At 44.5% G+C, this 22,574-nt stretch overlaps 1 protein-coding gene across 5 annotated transcripts in view; it reads right to left on the bottom strand.

The window, feature by feature from the left end:
• Positions 1–838: 838 nt before the first annotated feature.
• LOC127056475 (hepatocyte cell adhesion molecule-like) overlaps positions 839–22,574 on the bottom strand; it is a 33,070-nt gene continuing 11,334 nt past the window's right edge. The window contains exons 4-12 of one of the 5 annotated variants that reach the window (XM_050964354.1): positions 22,187–22,537; positions 20,061–20,330; positions 16,533–16,661; positions 15,175–15,276; positions 13,713–13,835; positions 12,501–12,596; positions 11,883–11,975; positions 4,251–4,306; positions 839–1,318 (exon numbers count right to left, since the gene is read on the bottom strand). In XM_050964354.1, coding sequence (XP_050820311.1) covers positions 1,313–1,318; positions 4,251–4,306; positions 11,883–11,975; positions 12,501–12,596; positions 13,713–13,835; positions 15,175–15,276; positions 16,533–16,661; positions 20,061–20,330; positions 22,187–22,537 — 1,226 coding nt within the window. In that variant the 3' untranslated portion in view covers positions 839–1,312. Of the gene's footprint in view, positions 3,014–3,627; positions 4,307–6,771; positions 6,837–11,882; positions 11,976–12,500; positions 12,597–13,712; positions 13,836–15,174; positions 15,277–16,532; positions 16,662–20,060; positions 20,331–22,186; positions 22,538–22,574 lie in introns of those variants that run through there. The other 4 variants (XM_050964353.1, XM_050964356.1, XM_050964352.1 and 1 more) reach the window with 4 other exon arrangements.

Below are 22,574 nucleotides of genomic sequence, written 5' to 3' on the forward strand. Positions count from 1 at the left end.
GCTCTATGTCACAAACACATGGCTACAAGACTCCAAATTTGTATTACAAACTCTACCCTGGGTCTTGAATGAGCATTCCAAATTTGAAGCAGATCATTGTATCTTTGGAAGGAGGACTAATTCAGTTTTAAGCAGAAACCATGTTGCATCCTATATTCTGATGCACTTAATACTGTCTTGTAATCCCACCTGAGAACCACTGACCTGGAGGATACATACCTTTCATTCCTGGCTTTCCACTTCTGGACCCTCATTTAACTGTATCGACATAGGAAAGCAATGAAAATGTTTGAAATTTGTTCTGCTGTGTTAGCTATCACTTCAAGCATCCCTTCAACCATGTTTGCTGGTGTCATGGTATAACCTCCACTCTGAACCTTAGTGTCCAAAAGATGGAGTACCAACATGAATCCCCCTAAGCTTAATTACCAGCTTAGATCTTGTAGTGCTGCCACCAATCAGGACTTGCAGTGCCTGGTACACTCTGGTCCCCCCAAAACCTTCCCAGAGGACCCCAAGACCCAGACCCCCTGGATCTTACACAAGGAAAGTAAACCCTTTCCCCCACCGTTGCCTCTCCCAGGCTTCCCTCCCTGGGTTACCCTGGAAGATCACTGTGATTCAAACTCCTTGAATCTTAAAACAAAGGGAAATGCACCTTCCCCCCTCCTCTTTTCCCCTCCCCAAGAGGTAATACAGATTCAAGCTCCGTGAATCTAAAAACAGAGGAATTCCACCTTTCCCCCTCCCTTCTCTCTCCCTGTCTCCCACCAATTCCCTGGTGAGTACAGACTCAATTCCCTTGAGCCTCAACAAGGGGAAAAAAATCAGTCAGGTCTAAAAAAGAAAAGTTTTTAATAAAAGAAAAAACAATAAAAGTTGTCTCTGTAATTAAGATGGTAAAAGGTTACAGGGTCTTTCACCTTATAGGCACTAGAGAGAAGCCTTCCCCCCAGCACAAATACAAATTAAAATCCTTCCAGCAAAATACACATTTGCAAATAAAGAAAACAATCAAAAAGACTAAACCACCTTCTACTTGTATTTACTATTTGAACAGAAAATTAGAAAGCCTGTATGTACGTCTGGTTATTCTCAGAATCCAGAGAGAACAACAGACAAACAAACAACACAAAACAAAGACTTCCCTCCACCGAGATTTGAAAGTATCTTGTCTTCTGATTGGTCCTCTGGTCAGGTGGTCCAGGTTCACTGCTTGTAACCCTTTACAGGTAAAAGAGACATTAACCCTTAACTATCTGTTTATGATAGCTGGCTGGTCAGTTCTGCAGCTCTGGCCATCCAAGGACTGTTATAGCTAGAATAAGAATAAATAAAATTTGTCATCATGATACACATTACAGCCTTTACATGAACACAAAGAAAAACCGTGCACCAAAGACACCATAAATAGCTCCCATGCCACCAGTTTGTGGTGTTCATGCAACATCCTGCATCAGAAAACTGCCCTGAAGTGGCAGGTGGGGCTTCCTCTGATGTAGAAGAATCCTCAGGTGTTTTAAAAGATGGGATGGCCAGTTCTATGCCACCTGATCAACCTAAGGAGATGAAAATGGCAAGAGGGAATAAGGCTAGAGCACCTTGTGCTCCAGGGATCCCTGGCTGGCAAAGTGGCCTCTAGGGCATCAGGGCCAGATTAAGGTAATTCAGGTCCTTATGGAGTCTCACCATGCCCCTCACCCTACTTGAGGTAATAGTGGCAGGTCTCACACACACACCAAACTTCTGGGCTGGTAGGGACCCCACCACATCTCCTCTACTGGCAGGATGCAGCCTCCTCAGTCTCTGCCCCACCCACTCAAGCATATACCCTGTGTATGAAGGGCCTTGCCATCGCCTCCAGAACCATGCTAGGTGGCAGCAGCAAGAGGCCCCTGCACATCAGAACCCTCAGGTGGTGTCAGCAGGAGTACAGTGAATTTCACAGTTAACACTCCGCTGAGATTAAGGGGGCAGTTCATGACTGTCGGGACTTGTCTAGACAAACAATTAGTGCATGGCAAGGTGGGGTGTGAACCTACTTTGTGCTAGCTGGTCAAACACTAACTGTCCCTATGAACTCTGCGGCTGCTCACTAACAGTTCCCTGGAGCACTTTGATGTACCCTGCTTTGGAACACGAGTAGGCCAATGAGCACGAGGGAAATTTAAGTGTGCAGTAGCACAGTCCACACAGACACTTGGTGGCCAGCAGGCTAGTGTGGGATAGATTCATGCCCTAACTTGCTACTAACTGATTATTCATCTAGACAAGTCCACAGGCCTATTGTTATAGGCTCTCTGCAAACTCAGGGAGGCATCACTGTATCAGTTACATTAGGCTCATGTTTCAAGCTCTTCTTTACAACCATGAGGGATAAACACTTGTTTTTTAAAAAACTGCTAAGATTCTGATGTTAGCAGGTGTCTTCAGGAACTAGGCCCCTAGGCGTGTACCTATTGTGCCTGTATCTTAACCTGCCCTTGTAGAGGTTCAATTTTTACAGGTGTAACTTAAAGCCATCCTTACGTTAGTCTAAATTATGCCAGGGACTAAAACATCCCCCAACATCCTACAGGATCGGGGAGTTGAAAGGGGGATTAGATCCAATTTTCCTGGCCTACTCCTCTCAGTTATTCTGAGCATTTACAGAACTCACAGAACAGATGTATGGACCAACTTCTTTCTGAATGATTCTAACACTTCAGTGTTATTATTCTGTAATACAATATGTATAGTTTTCAATGCATCTTTCTCATTTATGTAAGACTGCTGATAGAGTTTGAATACGAGTCTTTATGATAAGCTAGAATTAGTCCAGCAATTTAGGGAGCTCTAGGACCGAGCCACAACTGTATTCATCTGTCAGTCATGCAGTTCTCTGCATTCTGAGTGGAAAGAGTTGGGTAACATATCAGGAAGTTTGGGATTAGGGGGTGTCCCATGGTTGTAGGAATTCATGCGCAGAGAGTTCACAGCAGAAGGATTCACAATAGCCTTGCTAAGCTCTAGTCTGAGAGGAAAAAGTATATCACAGTATAATACATTGTAATAATTTGAGATTGCTACCTTGAGATTGTTGACTTAATAGTTTGAAATGTACTAAGCCCAAGAAAGGATTCAATTATACCTCTCCAACAGGAAGCAATCTCAAGCTATAAACTTCTAGGTAAACAGAACTTGCAATTTATCTGATACCTCAGCAATCCTTTGACATTTAATCAATTGCAAATGCTGAAGCCATAAGCATTATTTCTTAATTCAATAACTTGTTCATTCTTTGCTTTAGATTATATTTATATTGCTGTTTTAGAAGTAGTTTTATCTTTTAAACTGCGTTCATATTTTTAAAAAATACTGATACCCTTTAATTCATGGTTTTAAAATTCTTTAGCTTAATTTTGTCACTAACAATATCACAGGAAGGCGACAGCATAGTTTGGTGGCAAATCAAATTCATCTCTTTCTGATTATGCAATATGATTTTTGGTATGCTGTTTGATTTCTTCACACCTTACCTCCAGGCCTGGACAACAAAGGAACATCTTCCAGGAGCCTATGCATGACACTTCCTTGGACAGCAGAGGGAATGAGAGCTCCTGATGAGAGCAGCTCCAGGAAGTAAACAGGTGCTGCCAGAACTAGCACTGGTGTTTCTGTATGGCATGCAATTCCTTCCAAGAAAAAGAGGCTATTGCTGAGTTGTAGGGGGGCTAGGCAAGAAATAGAGTATTGTCACCCTCTACAATCTACCTTGATGTCAGAATTGCACTGATGGCCAGGGATGGCGTTGGAGGCATTGTGTTCCTAAATGCATTGTCATGCAGAGCAGAGGCAAAATTCAGAACTCCTCTCTGCCAGGTCATGAAAAATGTAACGAGTGCCACTAGAAAAGCAGTAGAGCTGATCCCACTGTCCTGGCTACAGTCCATCTTATTTCATTACATTTTGCTTCCAGAAATTCTCAGCTTTTCAACTGCATGTGAAATTCTTCCCTTCCTGGCCTAAAAAGATGTGGTGTTTTACTGGGAAATGTTAAACAATAGTCGTGTGTGTGTGTGTGTGTGTGTGTGTGTGTGTGTGTGTAACTATATATTTACACAAGCAGTTGTAAAGTATTTGGAAGTACTGGAAGCTCAGAAAAGTCCTGGCTGAATTAACAGATCTCTCCATTTTTGTTGTACTATGGAGAACCAATGAGTATTTTTCAAAGGCCAATGAAAATGTTTTCTGGGGCACTTCATCCTTACTTCTGCAGGTTCTCTTTCTTGCTGATCCTTTTCTTGTTTTTTTTTCTTCCTGTGATCTGGAAAGCATAGACAGATTAACCCCTGTTTACTGCTTTATTTAAGCATCAAACCCAGTGGAAGGAAAAGATGTTACACTGAGAAAGCCACGGGAGCCTCTATGGTGTGAGAGTGAAACTAGAAGCCTTGATAAAAATGGGATCTGAGAGTGGTTCTCTGATCCAAATTGCAGGAGACTATTGTCTTGCTGCAATACTAGATAAACCAGGAAGATTTGAAAAACACTTTTGTAAAGAAGAGGTATGGCTGAAGTGATTAGTTTTTGGCATTTTTGTGTAATCAAAGTCATACCTGCCTGTGTCTCCCTTATTATTTCCCTGTTCCAATAAAATGGAATCTATGTGCTTTGAAGCTAGAGGATTTATATCATTACACACACATATATCAGCAGCTCTGGCAATAAAATCATTTTGTGCTGGAAGGGATCCGACCCCTCCCATCACAACAGGATCATCGTCAATCTCTCTTAGTCCCTCCAAAAGGAAATCACAACCAATAGCACCAGCACACCATGTAATTGTCACCAAACTCTTTTTTCCCTTTTGCTGTTGCCTCTCTTTGCCCATCAGCTGGCTCTTCCCACAGTGACCCTCAGTACTTTTTCTCCCACTAGAGAGAAGCCTCCCCCCAGCAAAATACAATTTGAAATACTCCTAGCAAACTACACATTTGCAAATGCAAAAACAATCAAAAGACTAAACTCGCCTTGTCCTGGTACTTACTAAAATTAGAACAGAAGAGATTTTTTCAGAAAGATTGGAGGAATCTGCTTACATGTTTGGTCCCTCTCAGAATCCAGAGAGAACAAAGCAAAACCCAAAAAACAGAAACAAAGGCATTTTTGGTTTACTGTTTGTTAACCCTTTACAGGTAAAAGAGACATTAACCCTTAACTATCTGTTTATGACACACACCCCATAAACAGATTAATACAACACGTGCACCTTTACATATACTACTAAGTATGTAAACAAGACTTTTTACATTTCAAGGACACATTTTAATCAGTGGATTTTTGGGAAACTTTCACGAGAGAGTGCATCAGCTACTTTGTTAGAAGCTCCTGAAATGTGCTGAATTTCAAAATCAAAATCTTGGAGAGCTAAACTCCATCGAAGCAGTTTTTTGTTGTTCCCCTTGGCAGTATGAAGCCACTTTAGCGCAGCATGGTCGGTTTGTAGCTGGAATCGCCGTCCCCAAACATATGGGCGTAGCTTTTTTAGGAAGTACACAATGGTGTAGCATTCTTTTTCACTGACTGACCAGTGACTTTCCCGCTCAGACAGTTTCTTGCTGAGAAACACGACAGGATGGAAGTTGTGATCTGGTACTTTCTGCATGAGAACTGCTCCTATACCACGCTCAGATGCATCTGTGGTTACTAGGAATGGTTTGTCAAAGTCCGGGGCCCTTAGCACAGGGTCAGACAGGAGCGCCACCTTAAGCTGGGTAAAGGCCTTTTGACACTCATTAGTCCACTTAACTGCATTCGGCTGGGTCTTTTTGGTCAGGTCAGTCAGTGGGGCAGCAATTTGGCTGTAGTGTGGTACAAATCGCCTGTAATACCCGGCCAAGCCTAAGAAGGATTGGACCTGTTTCTTTGACTTTGGGACAGGCCACTTTTGGATAGCATCCACCTTCGCCTGTAGGGGGTTTATGGTTCCTCGACCCACCTGGTGTCCCAGGTAAGTCATTCTGTTTTGGCCTATTTGACACTTTTTGGCCTTAACAGTTAGTCCTGCCTGCCTGATGCACTCAAAGACCTTTTCCAGGTGTTCTAGGTGTTCGGGCCAGGAGTCAGAAAAAATGGCCACATCATCAAGGTAGGCAACTGCATATTCTCCCAATCCTGCTAGTAGACCATCTACCAGCCTTTGGAAGGTGGCGGGTGCATTTCGCAGCCCAAAAGGAAGCACATTACATTCATACACCCCCGCATGGGTGATGAATGCTGACCTCTTTGGCAGGATCGTCTGGTGGTACTTGCCAGTACCCCTTGGTTAAGTCTATTGTAGAGATGAATTAGGCACATCCCAACTTCTCCAATAGCTCATTGGTGCGTGGTATTGGATAGTTGTCTGGACGAGTTACTGCATTTAGCTTACGGTAGTCCACGCAAAAGCATATTTCCCAATCTGGTTTGGGTACCAGAACCACTGGAGATGCCCATACACTGGTAGATGAGCGGATTATACCCATCTGTAGCATGTTTTGGATCTCCCGTTCTATAGCAGCTTGGGCATGAGGAAACACTCGGTAGGGTGGGGTTCTAATTGGGTGGGCATTACCTGTGTCAATGGAATGGTATGCCCGTTCAGTACGTCCTGGGGTGGCTGAGAACAATGAGGAGAAGCTAGCACACAGCTCCTTGATTTGTTGCCGCTGCAGACGTTCCAGGGTTGTGGAGAGGTTCACCTCTTCCACGCCACCGTCACTTTTTTCTTCGTAGTAGACACCTTCAGGCCACTCAGCGTCATCTCCTCCCTGGGCTGTAAACTGGCAAACCTGTAAGTCTCTGGAATAAAAGGGCTTGAGAGAATTAACATGGTAAACTCGGATTTAGGGAGGAATTGGGAAATGCTATGATGCAGTTAACAGCTCCCAGGTGCTCTTGGACTATGAATGGCCCTTCCCATGATGCTTCCATTTTATGGGCCTGTTGCGCCTTCAGGACCATAACCTGGTCTCCTGCCTTGAAGGAACGCTCTCTGGTATGTTTATCATACCAGGCCTTTTGTTCTTTTTGAGCGTTTTTTAGGTTTTTTTTTAGCAAGGGCTAAAGAGTATTGGAGGGTGTTTTGTAGGTTGCTTACAAAGTCTAGAATGTTAGTTCCTGGAGAAGGCTTAAACCCCTCCCATTGCTGCTTCACCAACTGTAATGGCCCCTTAACCTCGTGGCCATACACAAGTTTAAATGGTGAAAACCCTAAACTGGGATGTGGTACAGCCCTGTAGGCAAAAAGCAACTGCTGCAACACTAGGTCCCAGTTATTGGAGTGTTCATTGACGAATTTATGTATCATGGCCCCCAAAGTTCCATTAAACCTTTCCACCAGGCCATTGGTTTGATGTTGGTAAGGGGTGGCAACCAAGTGATTCACCCCATGAGTTTCCCACAGTTCTTTCATGGTTCCTGCCAGGAAATTAGATCCTGAATCTGTAAGGATGTCGGAGGGCCAACCTACCCTGGCAAAAATGTCTGTTAGGGCCTGGCACACAGCTTTAGCCCTGGTGTTGCCTAGAGCTACTGCTTCCGGTCATCGGGTAGCAAAGTCCACGAAAGTCAGTATGTACTGCTTTCCTCTGGGGGTCTTTTTTGGGAAAGGACCCAGAATATCCACAGCTATTCGCTGAAGTGGGACCTCAATTATAGGGAGTGGCTGGAGAGGGGCCTTGACCTGGTCTTGGGGCTTTCCCACTCTTTGGCACACCTCACAAGACCGGACATACTTGGCAATGTCCTTGCCCATCCCCTCCCAGTGGAAGGACTTCCCCAACCTGTCTTTGGTTCTGTTCACCCCAGCATGGCCACTGGGATGATAATGGGCTAAGCTTAAGAGCTTCCCCCGGTACTTAGTTGGAACCACCTACTGTTTTTGCAGATGCCAGTCTTCCTGGTGTCCACCAGAAAGAGTCTCCTTGTTTAAAAGTCCCTGTTCTACAACAAACCGGGATCGATTAGAAGAGCTGAGAGGCGATGAGGTGCTCCGTCCCGCCGCCCAAGCTTTCTGAAGGCTGTCATTTGCTTCCTGCTCAGTCTGGAACTGTTCCCTTGAAGCTGGAGACACCAGTTCTTCTTTAGACTGTGGACTTGGGCTTGGTCCCTATGGAAGCGATGTAGGTGATGGGGTTGCTTTCGTTGCTGGTGAGCTGCTCTCTGCTGATGCACCAGGTGGTATTTCAGGCTCTGGCTGAGCCTCTTGGGTGTGGTTGTCTGCTGCTTCTGCCAGTTCAGGATCGCTGGTGCCCTCTGGCGTTGGGGTTGAAGATGGGTTTGCAAGCGCTGGCGTCAGTGCTGGAAACGGTTTTGGTGCTGGTTGCTTTTCCAGTTCCTGGACTGGGACTGGAGGCACTGTGGCTGTTTCAGTCATTGGTAGGGGATCCGGGTCACTACCTCTGTCTGGGTCTCTGCTAACACAGACGGGGCCCCTGTGGACGGCTCAGGAACAGGGATGGGTCTGGAAGCTTGCCTGGTTTGGCTGCGTGTAACCTTTCCCACCCTCTTGACCCGCTTTACCTGGTTGGCCAAATCTTCCCCCAGTAGCATGGGGATGGAATAATTGTCATAGACTGCAAAAGTCCACATTCCTGACCAGCCTTTGTACTGGACAGGCAGTTCAGCTATAGGCAAGTCTACAGCTTGTGACATGAAGGGGTAAATTGTCACTTGGGCCTTTGGGTTGATGAATTGGGGTCCACCAGGGATTGGTGGATAGCTGACACTTGTGCCCTCGTGTCTCTCCACGCGATAACCTTCTTTCCGCCCACTCTCAAAATTTCCCTTCGCTCCAAGGGTATTTGAGAGGCATCTGGGCCTGGGGATCGTTGGTGTGACGGTGGTGTAATGAACTGCACTCAGTTGGGGTTCTTTGGGCAGTTGGCCTTTATATGTCCCAGTTCATTACATTTAAAGCATCATCCAGCTGACTGGTCACTGGGCCGAGGTGGGTTACTGGAGACTAGTGAGGTGGGATAATAGGTAGTCTGGGGCTTTCCTTGGGTTGTAGGTGGGGTCTTGGGCTGCCCTCGGTTGTAGGGTTTATTGACGGTGTGCCCCCTGGGGTATTCGCTCCCCTTGACAGTGGCTTTTTTCTTTTCTGTCACTTCCATCCATTTGGCTCCAATCTCCCTCACCTTGGTTATTGTTTTGGGTTTCCCATCTAGGATGTACCTTTCTATTTCCTCAGGAACACCCTCTAAGAACTGCTCCATTTGTATTAGGAGATGCAGCTCGTCCATATTGTTAACCTTTGTTCCTGATATTCAGGCTTCATAATTCTTTGCAATGTGGTAGGCGTGTCGGGGGAATGACACATCTGGTTTCCATTTTAGGGCTCTGAACCGCCGATGGGCATGCTCAGGTGTTATCTCCATTCTGAATCTGGCCTTGGTTTGAAAAAGTTTATAAATCATTCATGTTCTCCTTAGGCATTTCAGCCGCCACCTCTGCTAAGGGTCCACTGAGCAGTGGCCTCAGCTCTATCATGTACTGGTTTTCAGAGATGCTGTATCCATGGCAAGTCCTTCCAAAATTTTCTAAGAAGGCTTCAGTGTCATCATCTGCCTTGTAGGTGGGAATTTTGGGATGTGGAACAACAACTGGCGAAGTGTTGTTAGGATTGGCTGTGTTCTGTTGCTTAGCCTGTTCTAATGCCAGGGCCTTCTGGTAGGCCTCCCTCTGGAGTTCCATCTGTCTTCGGTCGTCTGCATCTTTTGCTTCTTGTTCTCTTTTGTAGGCTTCCTCTTTGGTTGCTTGTTCTCTTTTGTAGGCTTCCTCTTTGATTTTTTATTCTCTTTCTCTCAGCTCCACCTCTTTTTCTCTTATTTCTATTTCTTTTTGTTTTCTTTCTATGTCTCACTTGTGGTCAGCGTCTCTGATGTGTGCCTCTGCATCCAGTCTTGCCAGATCCTGTTTCAGGTCCTTGGTAGTCATTGTTCCTGCTTTCTTGTGTTGGGGTGCCCTCTGGTGTTTACTGCCTGAACTGCTGCTTATTTGTTGCCTTCTTAGGGTTGCCTAGCAACAGTGCCTTTCTAACTTTTTTCACTAGCCTTTCACGGTAAAGTAAAAAGAAATAAAAAACCCTTTCATTTGCAGATGTGCTTTGCTGGAGTCTGTTGCTGACCACTTAAGCCTGCTTTGTTTAACAAAAGACCCTAGTTAAACCTTAATGTCTCTGCCTGAAGGCAGTCTCTCTGCACAACCAGAAAGGAGAAAAGAAAAAAAATTTCTGGCTGTAGTTTTAAAAACCTCTCCTCTGCTTACAAACAGCTAGCAGAGGGAAAAGAAGAAAAATAATAATAATCCTACTGGCTTTTGGATTCTTATCCCAACGCTGCTCACCATGTCATAGTATATTTCCCCAATCTGAACCTTAGAGTCCAAAAGTTGGGGTACCAGCATGAATTCCTCTAAGCTTAATTACCTGCTTAGATCTGATATGCTGCCACCAACCAGGAATTCCAGTGCTTGGTACACTCTGGTCCCCCCAAAACCTAGCCCGGGGACCCCCAAGACCCAGACCCTCTGGATCTTAACACAAGGAAAGTAAACCCTTTCCCTCACCGTTGCCTCTCTCAGGCTTCCCCTCCCTGGGTTACCCTGGAAGATTACTGTGATTCAAACTCCTTGAATCACAACACAGAGAAATCAGGTTTGTTTCCCTCCCTTTCTCCCCCTCCCAGGCGTTCCCTCCCTGGGCTATCCTGGAGAGATAGACAGCTTCAAGCTCCGTGAATCTAAAACAAAGAGATTCCATCTTTTTTCCCCCTCCCTTCTCTCTCTGTCTTTCACCAATTCCCTGGTAAGTACAGACTCAATTCCCTTGAGCCTCAACAAGGGGAAAAAAATCAAACAGGTCTTAAAGAGAAAAACTTTTAATAAAAAAGAAAAAAGTAAAAGTTGTCTCTAATTTAGATGGTAAAAGTTACAGGGTCTTTCAGCTTATAGACACTAGAGAGAAGCCTCCCCCAGCAAAATACAATTTAAAATACTCCCAGCAAACTACACATTTGCAAATGCAAAAACAATCAAAAGACTAAACTCGCCTTGTCCTGGTACTTACTAAAATTAGAACAGAAGAGATTTTTTCAGAAAGATTGGAGGAATCTGCTTACATGTCTGATCCCTCTCAGAATCCAGAGAGAACAAAGCAAAACCCAAAAAACACAAACAAAGGCTTCCTTCCACCGAGATTTTAAAGTATCTTGTTTCCTGATTGGTCCTCTGGTCAGGTGTTTTTGGTTTACTGTTTGTTAACCCTTTACAGGTAAAAGAGACATTAACCCTTAACTATCTGTTTATGACACCATGGCCTCTTCCTGGGGGTGAAATGCGCTGCCTTAGGATGGGGAAGCAGCTGTACTGGCCTCCTATCCCTGCCTACTGTGCTGCATTGAGGCATGGGGGAGTGAGGGTGTACGCAGAAGGAGCCATGAGTAGAGAAGGAGAAGGAGAAAGCCTGGACTGTGCAGCTCTGGGAATACTTGGAAGTTAGAGCTAAAGGGCATAAGTGGGACATCGGTGACCGAGACCCTGGTGCTAGTTCTCTGCATGGGGTGAATCTCACTTTAAGGGAGGCCTGAGAGATGTATACAAATATATTGATATTTTTAATCCCAAAGAAGATTCCAAGTTAAGAGATCTTTGCTATCCCAGCTCGCACTAAATGATGGTAGATGGGCTGTATATTTCATCTACTTGCTCTTGCCTTCTAATTGCCTTTATAAGGTTATCCTTTTTCTTTATAGCTCCCGGGGAAATAAGGAATATTAAAATTGATGGTGCAATATGCTGTAACAGTGATAGTTTTTAAAAGGCTTTAAAATATGCATAAAATGAGCAGGGTTGATACTTACACCACACAAAGGGCGCTAGAAGAATAAGGAGAGAAATTGCAGCAGCGATAAGAATGGCAGCTGTGCTGTCAAAAAATGGTGAGCAGCCTTTTCCTGGAGGTGAAAAGAAGAAAGGAATGAAATACCATTTCATTTGTTTGGGGAAGTTTTGCAGGTGGGATTCTGGGTTTCACAAGCCCTACAGCTGGCAGGGAAGAATTCTCCTGATGCAACACTACATATTTAACATCCACAGATCCCGGCTGTCAGGATCAAACCAGGGAACTTCTGGAGCTTAGTGCCCGAGTGTCTACTGCATGAGCTAAAAGCCAGCTGGCTTTAACGCTCTCTCTCTAAGTGGTATTGGTGCCGCTATGGAGACAGAACACCACACCCTCTTTGCAAGCCCTGGTGTAGAAGGCTGGCTGGGGACAGGGCTGGAGATGGGGAGGACGCGCTGTGCCCAAAGATCCCTGTAGTAATGAGTGCTATGGAGATTCTCAGCTGCTGTGGGCTTTGGGGGGGAACTTGAAATCTCTATTTTGCACCAAATATACATAAGTTCCCTTTTAAAAAAAAATACACTTTTGCAGGAAACCACACCATATAAATGTTAATCCGTGTGAGATGGGGCCTTACTTTGGAGATGCTGGATGTTCTGTGTAAGGAAGATGGCAAACACCACAACTAGAATCACTCCCCCAGGAGCTGCAGTATCCAGAATGACGCGGTGCACTTGGAAAGAGAAAAGAAATAATAAAATGCTGCCATATTTGATTGATCACAATTGAATGTAGATGGAGATTGTTTTTTTCTTCTCTTTGTATGTAGGATCATTCCTGCTTCTGTACAATTGCAAAAGCTTTTGAAACCTGATTCCTGAGGTGACCCATGGTGAGTCTCAGCTCACTCATGAGACTTCAGTGAAGCAAGTAGCAACAGGAGTCAACAGGTCTGCAGTGATTTGAGTTTTGTAACATGTTATGTGATGTTAAGCTCTCTGTACATATGCTTTCTTTGTTTAATGTTTTAAGGCAACGCAGAAATGGGAAAACGTTACTAAATAGCAGCCAGGAAGAGGGAAAGGTACAAAGCGCACTTCATGTGCTGCCAAATACTAGCAGCTGCTCAGGAGGCATGGGGGCCTTGCCCACATCACAGTCCTGCTGGCTATGGAATTCTGCAGGCATGCTAGCCAACTGCACAGCTTATTGCTGGGTCAGTTTTGTGTCTGGCTCCTTGTAAGATGTGCTAGGTGAGGAGGGGAAATTTTCCTTCTACCTTCTTCTCCCTCTAGCCATGATCACAGGCAGCCAAAACTTTGCTCTCAACATATAGGATACATTTACACTCTGAGCTGGCGGGGGTGATTCCCAGCTCGAGGAGACAGACCTGCACAAGCTCTCAATGCGCTACCGTGCTAAAAGTAGCAGTGCAGCCATGGGAGAGGCAAGTGAGTACATACTTAGCCTACATAGAAGCTATTACCTTCCACAACTAGGGCACAGTGTTAACCTCATATGAGGACAATCGGAACTGGAAAAACTAAACCTAAGGCCACTAACTGGGGGAGTCTGGTTGTCATGCTTCAGACCAACTGTGCCAACAAAGCTCAGCATTTCAAGAAACGTATTGTGTAACCAATGATAATCACTACAATACATTACAACTACACCACTCACTCTGAGACTCAGACATGTAGGGCTGGAAGAGGCCTTGAGATCCTCTTGTCCATCGGTCTGCACTGAGGCTGGAGTAATTATACAAAGGCCATCCCTGACAGATGTTTGTCTAACCTTTTCATAAATGTCACAGATATATAGATACATGCACAAATAACTTATTACTTACTTGTTTTCTTTTTAAACATCTGAAGGCGTTGGGGACAAATCGCCAAGACCGCACTTATGAGAAGCGTTACCATGATCACCCCCGTGAGGAAGATCATATACAATACAAGGGCTGTGGAGAAACCTGTGGAGAAATGGAGAATGAAACTAGAATTGCTGTACCTATAATTAGGCTCTGCTCCTGCAAATCACTCTGCCTGGGCAGACCCCTGCAACCACAAGGAGTCCCCTTGGAGATCTGCCAAGATGGAGTAAGTAGCAGGATTGGGTCTTAGTTATGATGACAGAAGGGTTGTTTGGGTTAATTCTGTTTCATTGTGGTTTAATAACTGCCAGCCAAAACATGTTAAACTGGAGTTAAGGATGAGAATATGTATCAGTAATAAACATCCCATCCTCAAAAGCATTATAGACCCAAGAGATTCCTACTTAAGGCTAGATGTAAAACATCCAAACACGACAGAGTGTGGAAACATACAGATAAGGCACCCAAACAACCTTAATTCCTCCCTGCAGGGATGTCACAAGGGAAAAAGTTATGAAAAAAACATTAATCTATCTTAAAAAATCTGTTTAAGCTAATAAGGAATTGTGTGGCATGACCACAATGCAAGTTGTGAGAATGGGGATGCCAAGCGGGTGAGGTGGCATGGAAAGGGTCAGGGAGGCCAGTTTACAAAAAGACTTAGGCACGTATTTAACTTTAAATACAAGTTAAAGTCCTAATCACTTCAGTCGGATTTAAGCACACGTTTGAAGTTATATGTTTAAGTGCTGTCTGGAATAGCGGTGCTGTCCTGCTTTGGGGCCAGAACGGCAACATGGGAGGGACTGGAACTGATTTTCTTTCTCTCTTCCTTCCTTCATTCTGGTTTTCATAATAAAATTGGAGACCTGGGCACTTATCTTAGGGGCATATATCTCCACCCCAGGGGGGAAGCTTTAGATTTACTTACTAGTGGCTCTTTGACTCCATTTTAGGACATAGGAGGGGGTCCATGAGTGCTGTGATGTATACCCTCATGTAGCCCCATCTATCTTAGGGAAACAGCTTGGAAAAGTTTGGCTCATTGGCTGCAGTAAGATGAAGGAGGAGCCTGGGGATGAAGAAGTAGTTGCCATCTTCTGGGAGTAAGTGCTGGTTAGAGCTTTGATTTGTATAGAGCTTTAATTTCAAATCTCCCATCTCAGATATGTACAGTGGCCTCCTGCCTTTTCTGCCCTTTCTCCCCTTTTGCTGATTTTATGATTCTATAGTCCATATAACCCATGCTACAGCTACAGGGTGACATCCTGCCTCTGAATCTTCCCGGTATGAGATTAATAAGGTGCTTTTGCTTTGTGTCTAGTGCTGAACCTGCTCCTTTGACTCAAAGTACATTTCATCTTCCTTCTGCAATCTGTTCCATCTGCTTCATTCACTGCACGTACACACTTTAGTATGAGAACCAGGGTGGGCCTACCTTCTTCCTGCATCCAGAAGACAGCAGCAGTGAACATCAGGATAGCCGAGACACACACCAACCCATGGATGAATACAACAAGCCACCTCCACAGCTCTCCTGCTACGAAATCAACAGATACATTAGTGAGTGACATCACCACCCCTATTGGCAGTGGACCACTCTACAACATGGCGTCCTCCATCCAAGATCATGATCCATAGTGGACGTTGTAGAGCAAAATGGCATCCTCCACACAGCATGACCTTGCATGCACTGTACATGCAAGATCATGCTGCATGGTAGATGCCATTTTGTAGTGCACGTATGTCCATATGTGGCCTGTGGAAGTGGCCCAAAACTAGCATCTGGCCAAAAGTGCTGTAAAGGTTGGACCAGATTCTACAATAAGGCAAAACCTTGCAGCTCAGAGGAGATCCCCTTTATCCAAGGGATGAATGGAGATAATTCACTATACACACACGCAAGAGGAGAGTGCTGCCAGTTAATATTAAAAAGAACTTCTATAACTAATTAGGAGATATATTAACACAGCCCTAATCTATTAGTCAATTATAGGAGAATTAATGGGGAAAGGACCTTAAAGTATTGCTGTGCCCATGCCTCTCACTTTGTAAAGAAGTGAGGACATAGTTATAGCCTCGTATGTGTGTAATTAAAGAGAAATCTGGAAGTGGGGCAGGTTTAGGGGACCTCCATGCCATAATAGGAATAAGCTCTGTATTTTGTTAAGAGGCATGGGGTGAAAGTTGCCTCATACTAGCATGAGGTGGAATAGCCCACTCGCTAAAGAGAAATCCAGAGGAATTGATACTAAAATGAGCTGGGAAAGAGAGGAAGGGAGAGAAAGGAAAGGAAAGGCTGATCAGTATTTAAGGGAAGTTAAAACAATGGGGTCTAGTGGATGGGGCACCGGCATGGGAGTCCTGAGGAGGCCTTTATTATTATGGACTCCCATGCCAGTGCCTCGTCCACCAGACCACATTGTTTTAACTTACCTTAAATACTGAAGAATTATGAAGGAAAAATCGGGTCACTCATTTAGGTGTCTCCACATGAATTTCAGACTTTAGCATTAGGAACCCAGGCTGGAAAATGTTGGCCGTAGCATACTGAAGAGGATAAATCTAATTAGATGTGAACATGAAAACTGATGTATAGTGAAGATAACTGAAGTATCCCGCTACAGGCACATATACAATGCCATCAGATATTGCCAGAAGACCACATACTTTTTTGCCTTTTACCTCTACCCCGTCACCTATGTTTTCATACATGGAAGAAATTAAGCACATTTTAGGTTTATTTGCAATTTACATGCTGTCAAAGATTGAAGGGAAATGAGTTGAAATACTTACTAAGTTTTCTCTTCTCTGACTGACAGCACAAGATAATGAAGCCCAATCCAGATCCAGCAGCCAATGTTGTTGCAATAACAAGAGCAACAGTAGAAATTTCCAGTGCAAGCTTTAGTGAAGGTCTGATCCCTACAATATGGACACACAAATCCAAACCATCACTGGAAAGCTGAAAACAGAAGGGCCTCAGGAGGACTGAAAGCTGCTCTGTTTTCCCTGCTCTTCCTTTCTGCTTGAAGGACAGTGTAAGTGTAACACTAACAGACCCTAGTTGTCTGCAGGTGGGATTGAATTTGGGTTGTCTGGGAGCTTAGTGCATGAGCCCAAACCCATGTGGCTGTTAGTTAAGACTGTAGAGCAGGTTCATTAATCTTTCTGTAAGTGGTCTCAGTGCCACTAGATGGAACAGAACCTCCCACCCAAAGGTGTGTGGGTTACATAAGTACAATTTTCTTTTTGTCTGCAGTTCAGTTCAGTGTCCCAAAGACTAAAATGGGGATGAACCTTCTAGCTGGGATTTGAGATACAGTGAAAAGCAAGCCCCTTGGGGCAGCATTTTGATTCTATGACTAGGGCTCCTAGGCACTACGGTAATACAAATGAATAAAGAAATTGTTAAACTTTGACACCTGGCAGGGGCAGCAAAGCTTTCAAACCTATGTAGCTATGTTGAGAGCTTAATGTAGAATTTCCTCTGAAGAGTCCCTAAGTCCTGCCTTAGGCTGCTGATTGTTCAGCATGAGAAATGAGCCGGAATTAACTGGATCCTCTGTGAAGGAAGATGGCTGGTACTAGTGAAGATTCTGTTATGCTATGATTGTGATGATCTGAGTGATAAGATGAAGTGCCAAACCTGATACTTAGCAGTGCAACATTACTCATTTCTCCAAACTTTTTCAATTTGCCTAAAAATATTATATATGTTTAATTACCATGTCACTTGTGTCTCCAAATCACCTTCATGCTGTAGCTTTGTCAGGGTCAAAATCTGCCACTACTTCTCATTTAAGTCAGATCTTACTCCACAAACAGCCTGTGCTCAACTTTACAAGCCTGAGTTGCTAAAATTAGGCCCCTAAATCCATATTATGGCAATAAAAAGTGGGTTTTTAAAAAGATACTGAGCATCCGCTGCTCCCTTGACAGCCAAGGGAGCAGTAGATTCTCAGACCCACTGACAATCATAGGTGGCGAGTTATATGGGCCTGTGGTGCCCATGCTCTGCCAGTATTTAGGAACATGAGCCTGGCTCCATCAGTGATTGGGCTTACTGTGCTTTGGGGACCCCCATGAGTCCAGGGTGGCCTGGGAGGTTGGTGGGGCACATGCTGCCAACAACCAACAAGCTGCTGCCGGTGCCAGGCCCCCGCTAACCTCTCAGGCTGCCCTGGACCCCCACATCCCCCTGAGGCATCTGTCCTATGGATGGGAGGGCTCTGCTTGGACTCATTCTGGGCACCACTAAAAATTATACAAACCTGGAGCCCATGCTGACAATCAATCACTTGATTAAGGTGTTTAGATATGGATTTAGGGCCTAGATTCACTAAATCCCACATTTCGGGGCCTAAGTCCTAATTTTAGGCTCCCTTACTGCCCATAAAACTCCCACTGAACCCTGCAGACACTTAAATTCACTTTGCACCTACATTTTCAGGGTCAAAGTACCCTGGATGCCTAAGTTTCTGCCTCTGGGAACACACATGGGTGCTGCCTCCTACTTGTCCAGGTACCTGTTTTAGACTGCAACTCCAGTGGGATTCACGAGCCAGGAAGTTAGGTGTTTGTCAACCTAACTCACCTGTGGGGCCCAATCATGTAGGCGTGCTCTGAGGCTGCACGATAGATTAGGTTCTGTTCAAAATCTGGCTGGAGGAAGAGGTGGTGCTACCCACCTTGTAACTTTTAGCCCAGTGGTTAGAGCACTCACCTGGGATGTGGGAGACCTTAGTTCAATTCCCCCCTCAGGCAGAGAGAGGATTTGAACAGGGGTCTCCCACCTCTGAGTGCTCAAACCATTGAGCTACGGGATGTTCTGATGTGGGGCTCTGTCATTCTCTCCTGTTGAAACTGTTCCACTGTGATTAGACACTTAGTCACTGGACCAATGAGAATGACTAACTCTGGAGCCTGGTGGTTATTGGTGGCAGATAAGGATCCACTCCCCTGGCTCCAATAAGTCCAGGAGAAGGGTTACCAGCTGGGAATCACAAGCAGGACGTGGTGCCTCCCTGTAGCCTGGACTTAGGTGCTTATGTCTGTGAGATGGGAGAAACTTAGAGCAAGGGTTCTCAAACTTGGGAAGCCGCTTGTTTAGGGTAAGCCCCTGGCGGGCCGGGCCAGTTTGTTTACCTGCCACGTCTGCAGGTTCAGCCAATTGCGGCTCCAACTAGCCGCAGTTCACCACTCCAGGCCAATAGGAGCTGTGGGAAGCGGCATGGACCGAGGGACTTGCTGGCCGCCCTTCCCATAACCCTCACTGGTTTGGAGCAGCAAACCACGGCCAGTGGGAGCCGCGATTGGCCGAACCTGCGGATGCGGCTGGTAAACAAACTGGCTTGGCCCACTAGGGGCTTACTATGAGCAAATCACGGCCTAAGTTTGAGAACCCCTGCCTTAGAGGAGCCTCCTCTTGTTGGCATATTCCAGTGGCTAGCTTTGGTGGCTCCCCACCTACCATGCTGGCTTTTGTGACCTGGATTCTTGAGTGCATCTCTCTCCCTATCATTGTATAGGGAGATGAGATGCCTAATGTAGGTTGTGCGTGTCTTGTTCCTGTGATTTCACTAGGGGTCTAAAAGTTATGATTTGTGGCGCTGAGTGTTACAACACCTCGTCCCTTTGTGAATCTAAGCCTAGATGTCTCACTTTGGATACCCAAGCTTGTAAATTTCAACCATAAGTTTTAAATGTATGTAACATTTTAGAAAACAGTACAAGGTATTGCAGAAAATGGAATCGGATGTCTCATGCAAATATTGGAAGCTTTTAAAGATGCTAAGTACAGGGCTCCACAATAGGTGTGAAGATGAAATCAATTACATGGCTCAGACTTTCATCCTTCCTGGGACTGTCTGTATAAACCCTTGCATAAATCAGGAAGCATCAACATGTACGTTTCGCTGGGCCTGATTCACCATTGCATTGCTTCAGTTTTGTGTTGGGGTAACTCATTGATTTCAGAGGAGTTACATGCTGTTTCAAAACTGGCATCCTGCAGCAGTGAATCAGGCCTTCTGTATGCAGTGTTGCTACCACATAGCAAAAGACTTGTAATGTTATCCGAAGAGGATCTTCTAACATCACTCTATGCAATTTTACTTTCTAAGGTTGTGTTATTTCCATGGATGCTTAATAGAATTAAGACTAGGAACTGTGAAAGGGGGAGAATATGAGAGATTAGCATTTTCATTTTATCCTTAATTTAATCTTCAACCTGAAGAGGGTAACATGTGACACTGCTAAGCATCAGGTTTGGCACTAACCAGGACAGGTGTTTGCAGTCAAAGATGCTAATATAACACTTACCTTCAATGGTCAAATTCACTGAGGTTTCCTGCCAGCTTATATCATTGCTGACATTGCAGGAAAAGGCTCCACAATCCGATTTCTGTGCTTCTGGTATGTACAAAAGACTGAAGTTTTCAGAGACCTGGTAACATCTGTTCCTAGGTAGGGGCTTCCCATCTTTCTTCCAGTCAATAGCTTGCACTTTGCCAGCCAGCACCTTGCAGGATAATTCAATGGATGAACCGGCCACAGTAGAATTTATCTGTATCTGAGCTTTGGACACAGGCTCTGGGAGGGTTGGGGGAAGACTGAGATTATATACACATTTAAAAGTCCAAGTTAGGCATCTAAATCAAACAATTAAATCTGCTTATCTATATGATAGATGATGATTTCACAAGTTTGAGGACTACATCTGTCCTAACTATAGAGGGAAAGGTAACAGCCCTCCTGTGTGCAATACTATAAAATCCCTCCTGGCCAGAGACATCAAAATCCTTTTACTTGTAAAGGGTTAAGAAGCTCAGGTAACCTGGCTGACACCTGACCCAAAGGACCAATAAGGGGATAAGATACTTTCAAATCTTGGTAGGGGAAAGGCTTTTGTTTATGTGCTCTTTGTTTTGGGGGTTGTTCGCTCTTGGGACTAAGAGGGACCAGACATCAATCCATGCTCTCCAAATCTTTCTGAACAAGTCTCTCATATTTCAAACTTGTAAGTAACAGCCAGGCAAGGTGTGTTAGGTTTGTCTTTGTTTTCTCAACTTGTAAATGTGCCTTTTGCTAAAGGGTTTACCTCTGTTTGCTGTATCGTTGAACCTAAGACTAGAGGGGGTTCCTCTGGGCTCTTTGAATCTGATTACCCTGTAAAGTTATTTTCCATCCTGATTTTACAGAGATGATTTTTACTTTCTTTCTTTAATTAAAAGCCTTTTTAAGAACCTGATTGATTTTTCCTTGTTTTAAGATCCATGGGGGCTGGATCTGGACTCACCAGGAACTGGTGGGGGGAAAGGAGGGGGAATGGTTAATTTCTCCTTGTTTTAAGATCCAAGGGTTTGGATAGGTGTTCACCAGGGAATTGGTGAAGGAGTCTCTCAAGGCTACCCATGGAAGGGTTATAGTATTTGGGAGGGAGATATTCTCGCAGGGAGGTAGACAGAGTTTCCCAAATGACTCATTAACAATTTGGGTGGTGGCAGCAACCAGATCTAAGATGGTAATTAAGCTTAGGGGTTCTCATGCAGGCCCCCACATCTGTACCCTAAAGTTCAGAGTGGGGAAGGAACCTTGACAACATCTAACATCCAGTGATTTAGGCTTGATTAATAGCTCAGTAGACATCAAAAGCCAATTTTTATCAGCTCATGTCTAAATCTTTATAGCCTAGGTACTCCTCAGTACAAGAGTTCTGAGATACTGAGTCTCCAGGGAGGTTTTTTTTAACACCATTGTCTTTCAACCTTATTAGTTTTTGTTTGTCTCCTTACTCCTTTGCTCTAACCCATTTTGAAATTTCATGTTCTCAAATTATATGATCCTGAGAGAATCATAAAATATTGGGGTTGGAAGGAACCTCAGGAAGTCATGTAGTCCAACCCCTTGCTCAAAGCAGGACTAATCCCTAGATAGATTTTTATACCACTTCCCTAAATGGCCCCCTCATAACCCTGGGTTTAGCAGGCCAATGCTCAAGCCACTGAGCTATCATTCCCCTCCCTTCCCAGTCTTAGGGACCTGTTTAGGGTTATTCCCTACAATATATTTCACTACGTTCTTCAGTCTGGTTATACAGTTTACCAGAGATGGAGTCTCCACCACTTTTGGAAAGACTATTTCTCCGTGTCATATACAAGGTTAAAGGATGTTATGACCATATGCTGCAGAACCTTAATGTGCAACTCAGTGAAATCAAAATTGGTTTATCTTGCTTGGGTCAAAATGTACAAGTGTAGTGTCGCTAGAACCAGAGTGTCTCAGTTCTTCAGCTACACCATTTTTGATTCTGCTTTCATAAGTTAATCAGGGTCAAGTTAGGATGGCTTTGATGTGAGACTGCCCAGAAAATAACGGTAGTGATATGAGAGTTGGCATTTTTTCTGTGCTGCCAGCTGTTTTATAACTACTTCTGCTCTTTCACTTACCTAAGACTAGCAGTGTAGTTTGCCTGGCTTTAATTTTGTTCAAATTGACGGTAGCTCTGTAGGTCCCGCTGTCTGTCTCATGTACGTTTTTCAACAAGAGGGAGCCATTGGATGAATAGAAAATGACTCTGTCTTTATAGGATTTAAAGACAATAGGTTCTGTTCCAGTTCCATAGTAATCCACAACACTGAGAGCTGGGACACTACTTATGTATTCCCACTGTATATGGTTTATGACTGTTTGGTCATGGGTGGGCAATGCAGTTAACAGCACTGAAGAGCCTGTACCAACAATTCTATGTTCTTGGGCTTCTGCTGTTTTTGGAGCCCAATGGAAAACCAGCAGCAGCACTAGAGAGAAAGAGAAGACAGGAAGAGCCAGGCTAAT

The sequence above is a fragment of the Gopherus flavomarginatus genome, chromosome 8, assembly GCF_025201925.1.
Source record: "Gopherus flavomarginatus isolate rGopFla2 chromosome 8, rGopFla2.mat.asm, whole genome shotgun sequence".
Taxonomy (NCBI): Eukaryota; Metazoa; Chordata; order Testudines; family Testudinidae; genus Gopherus; species Gopherus flavomarginatus.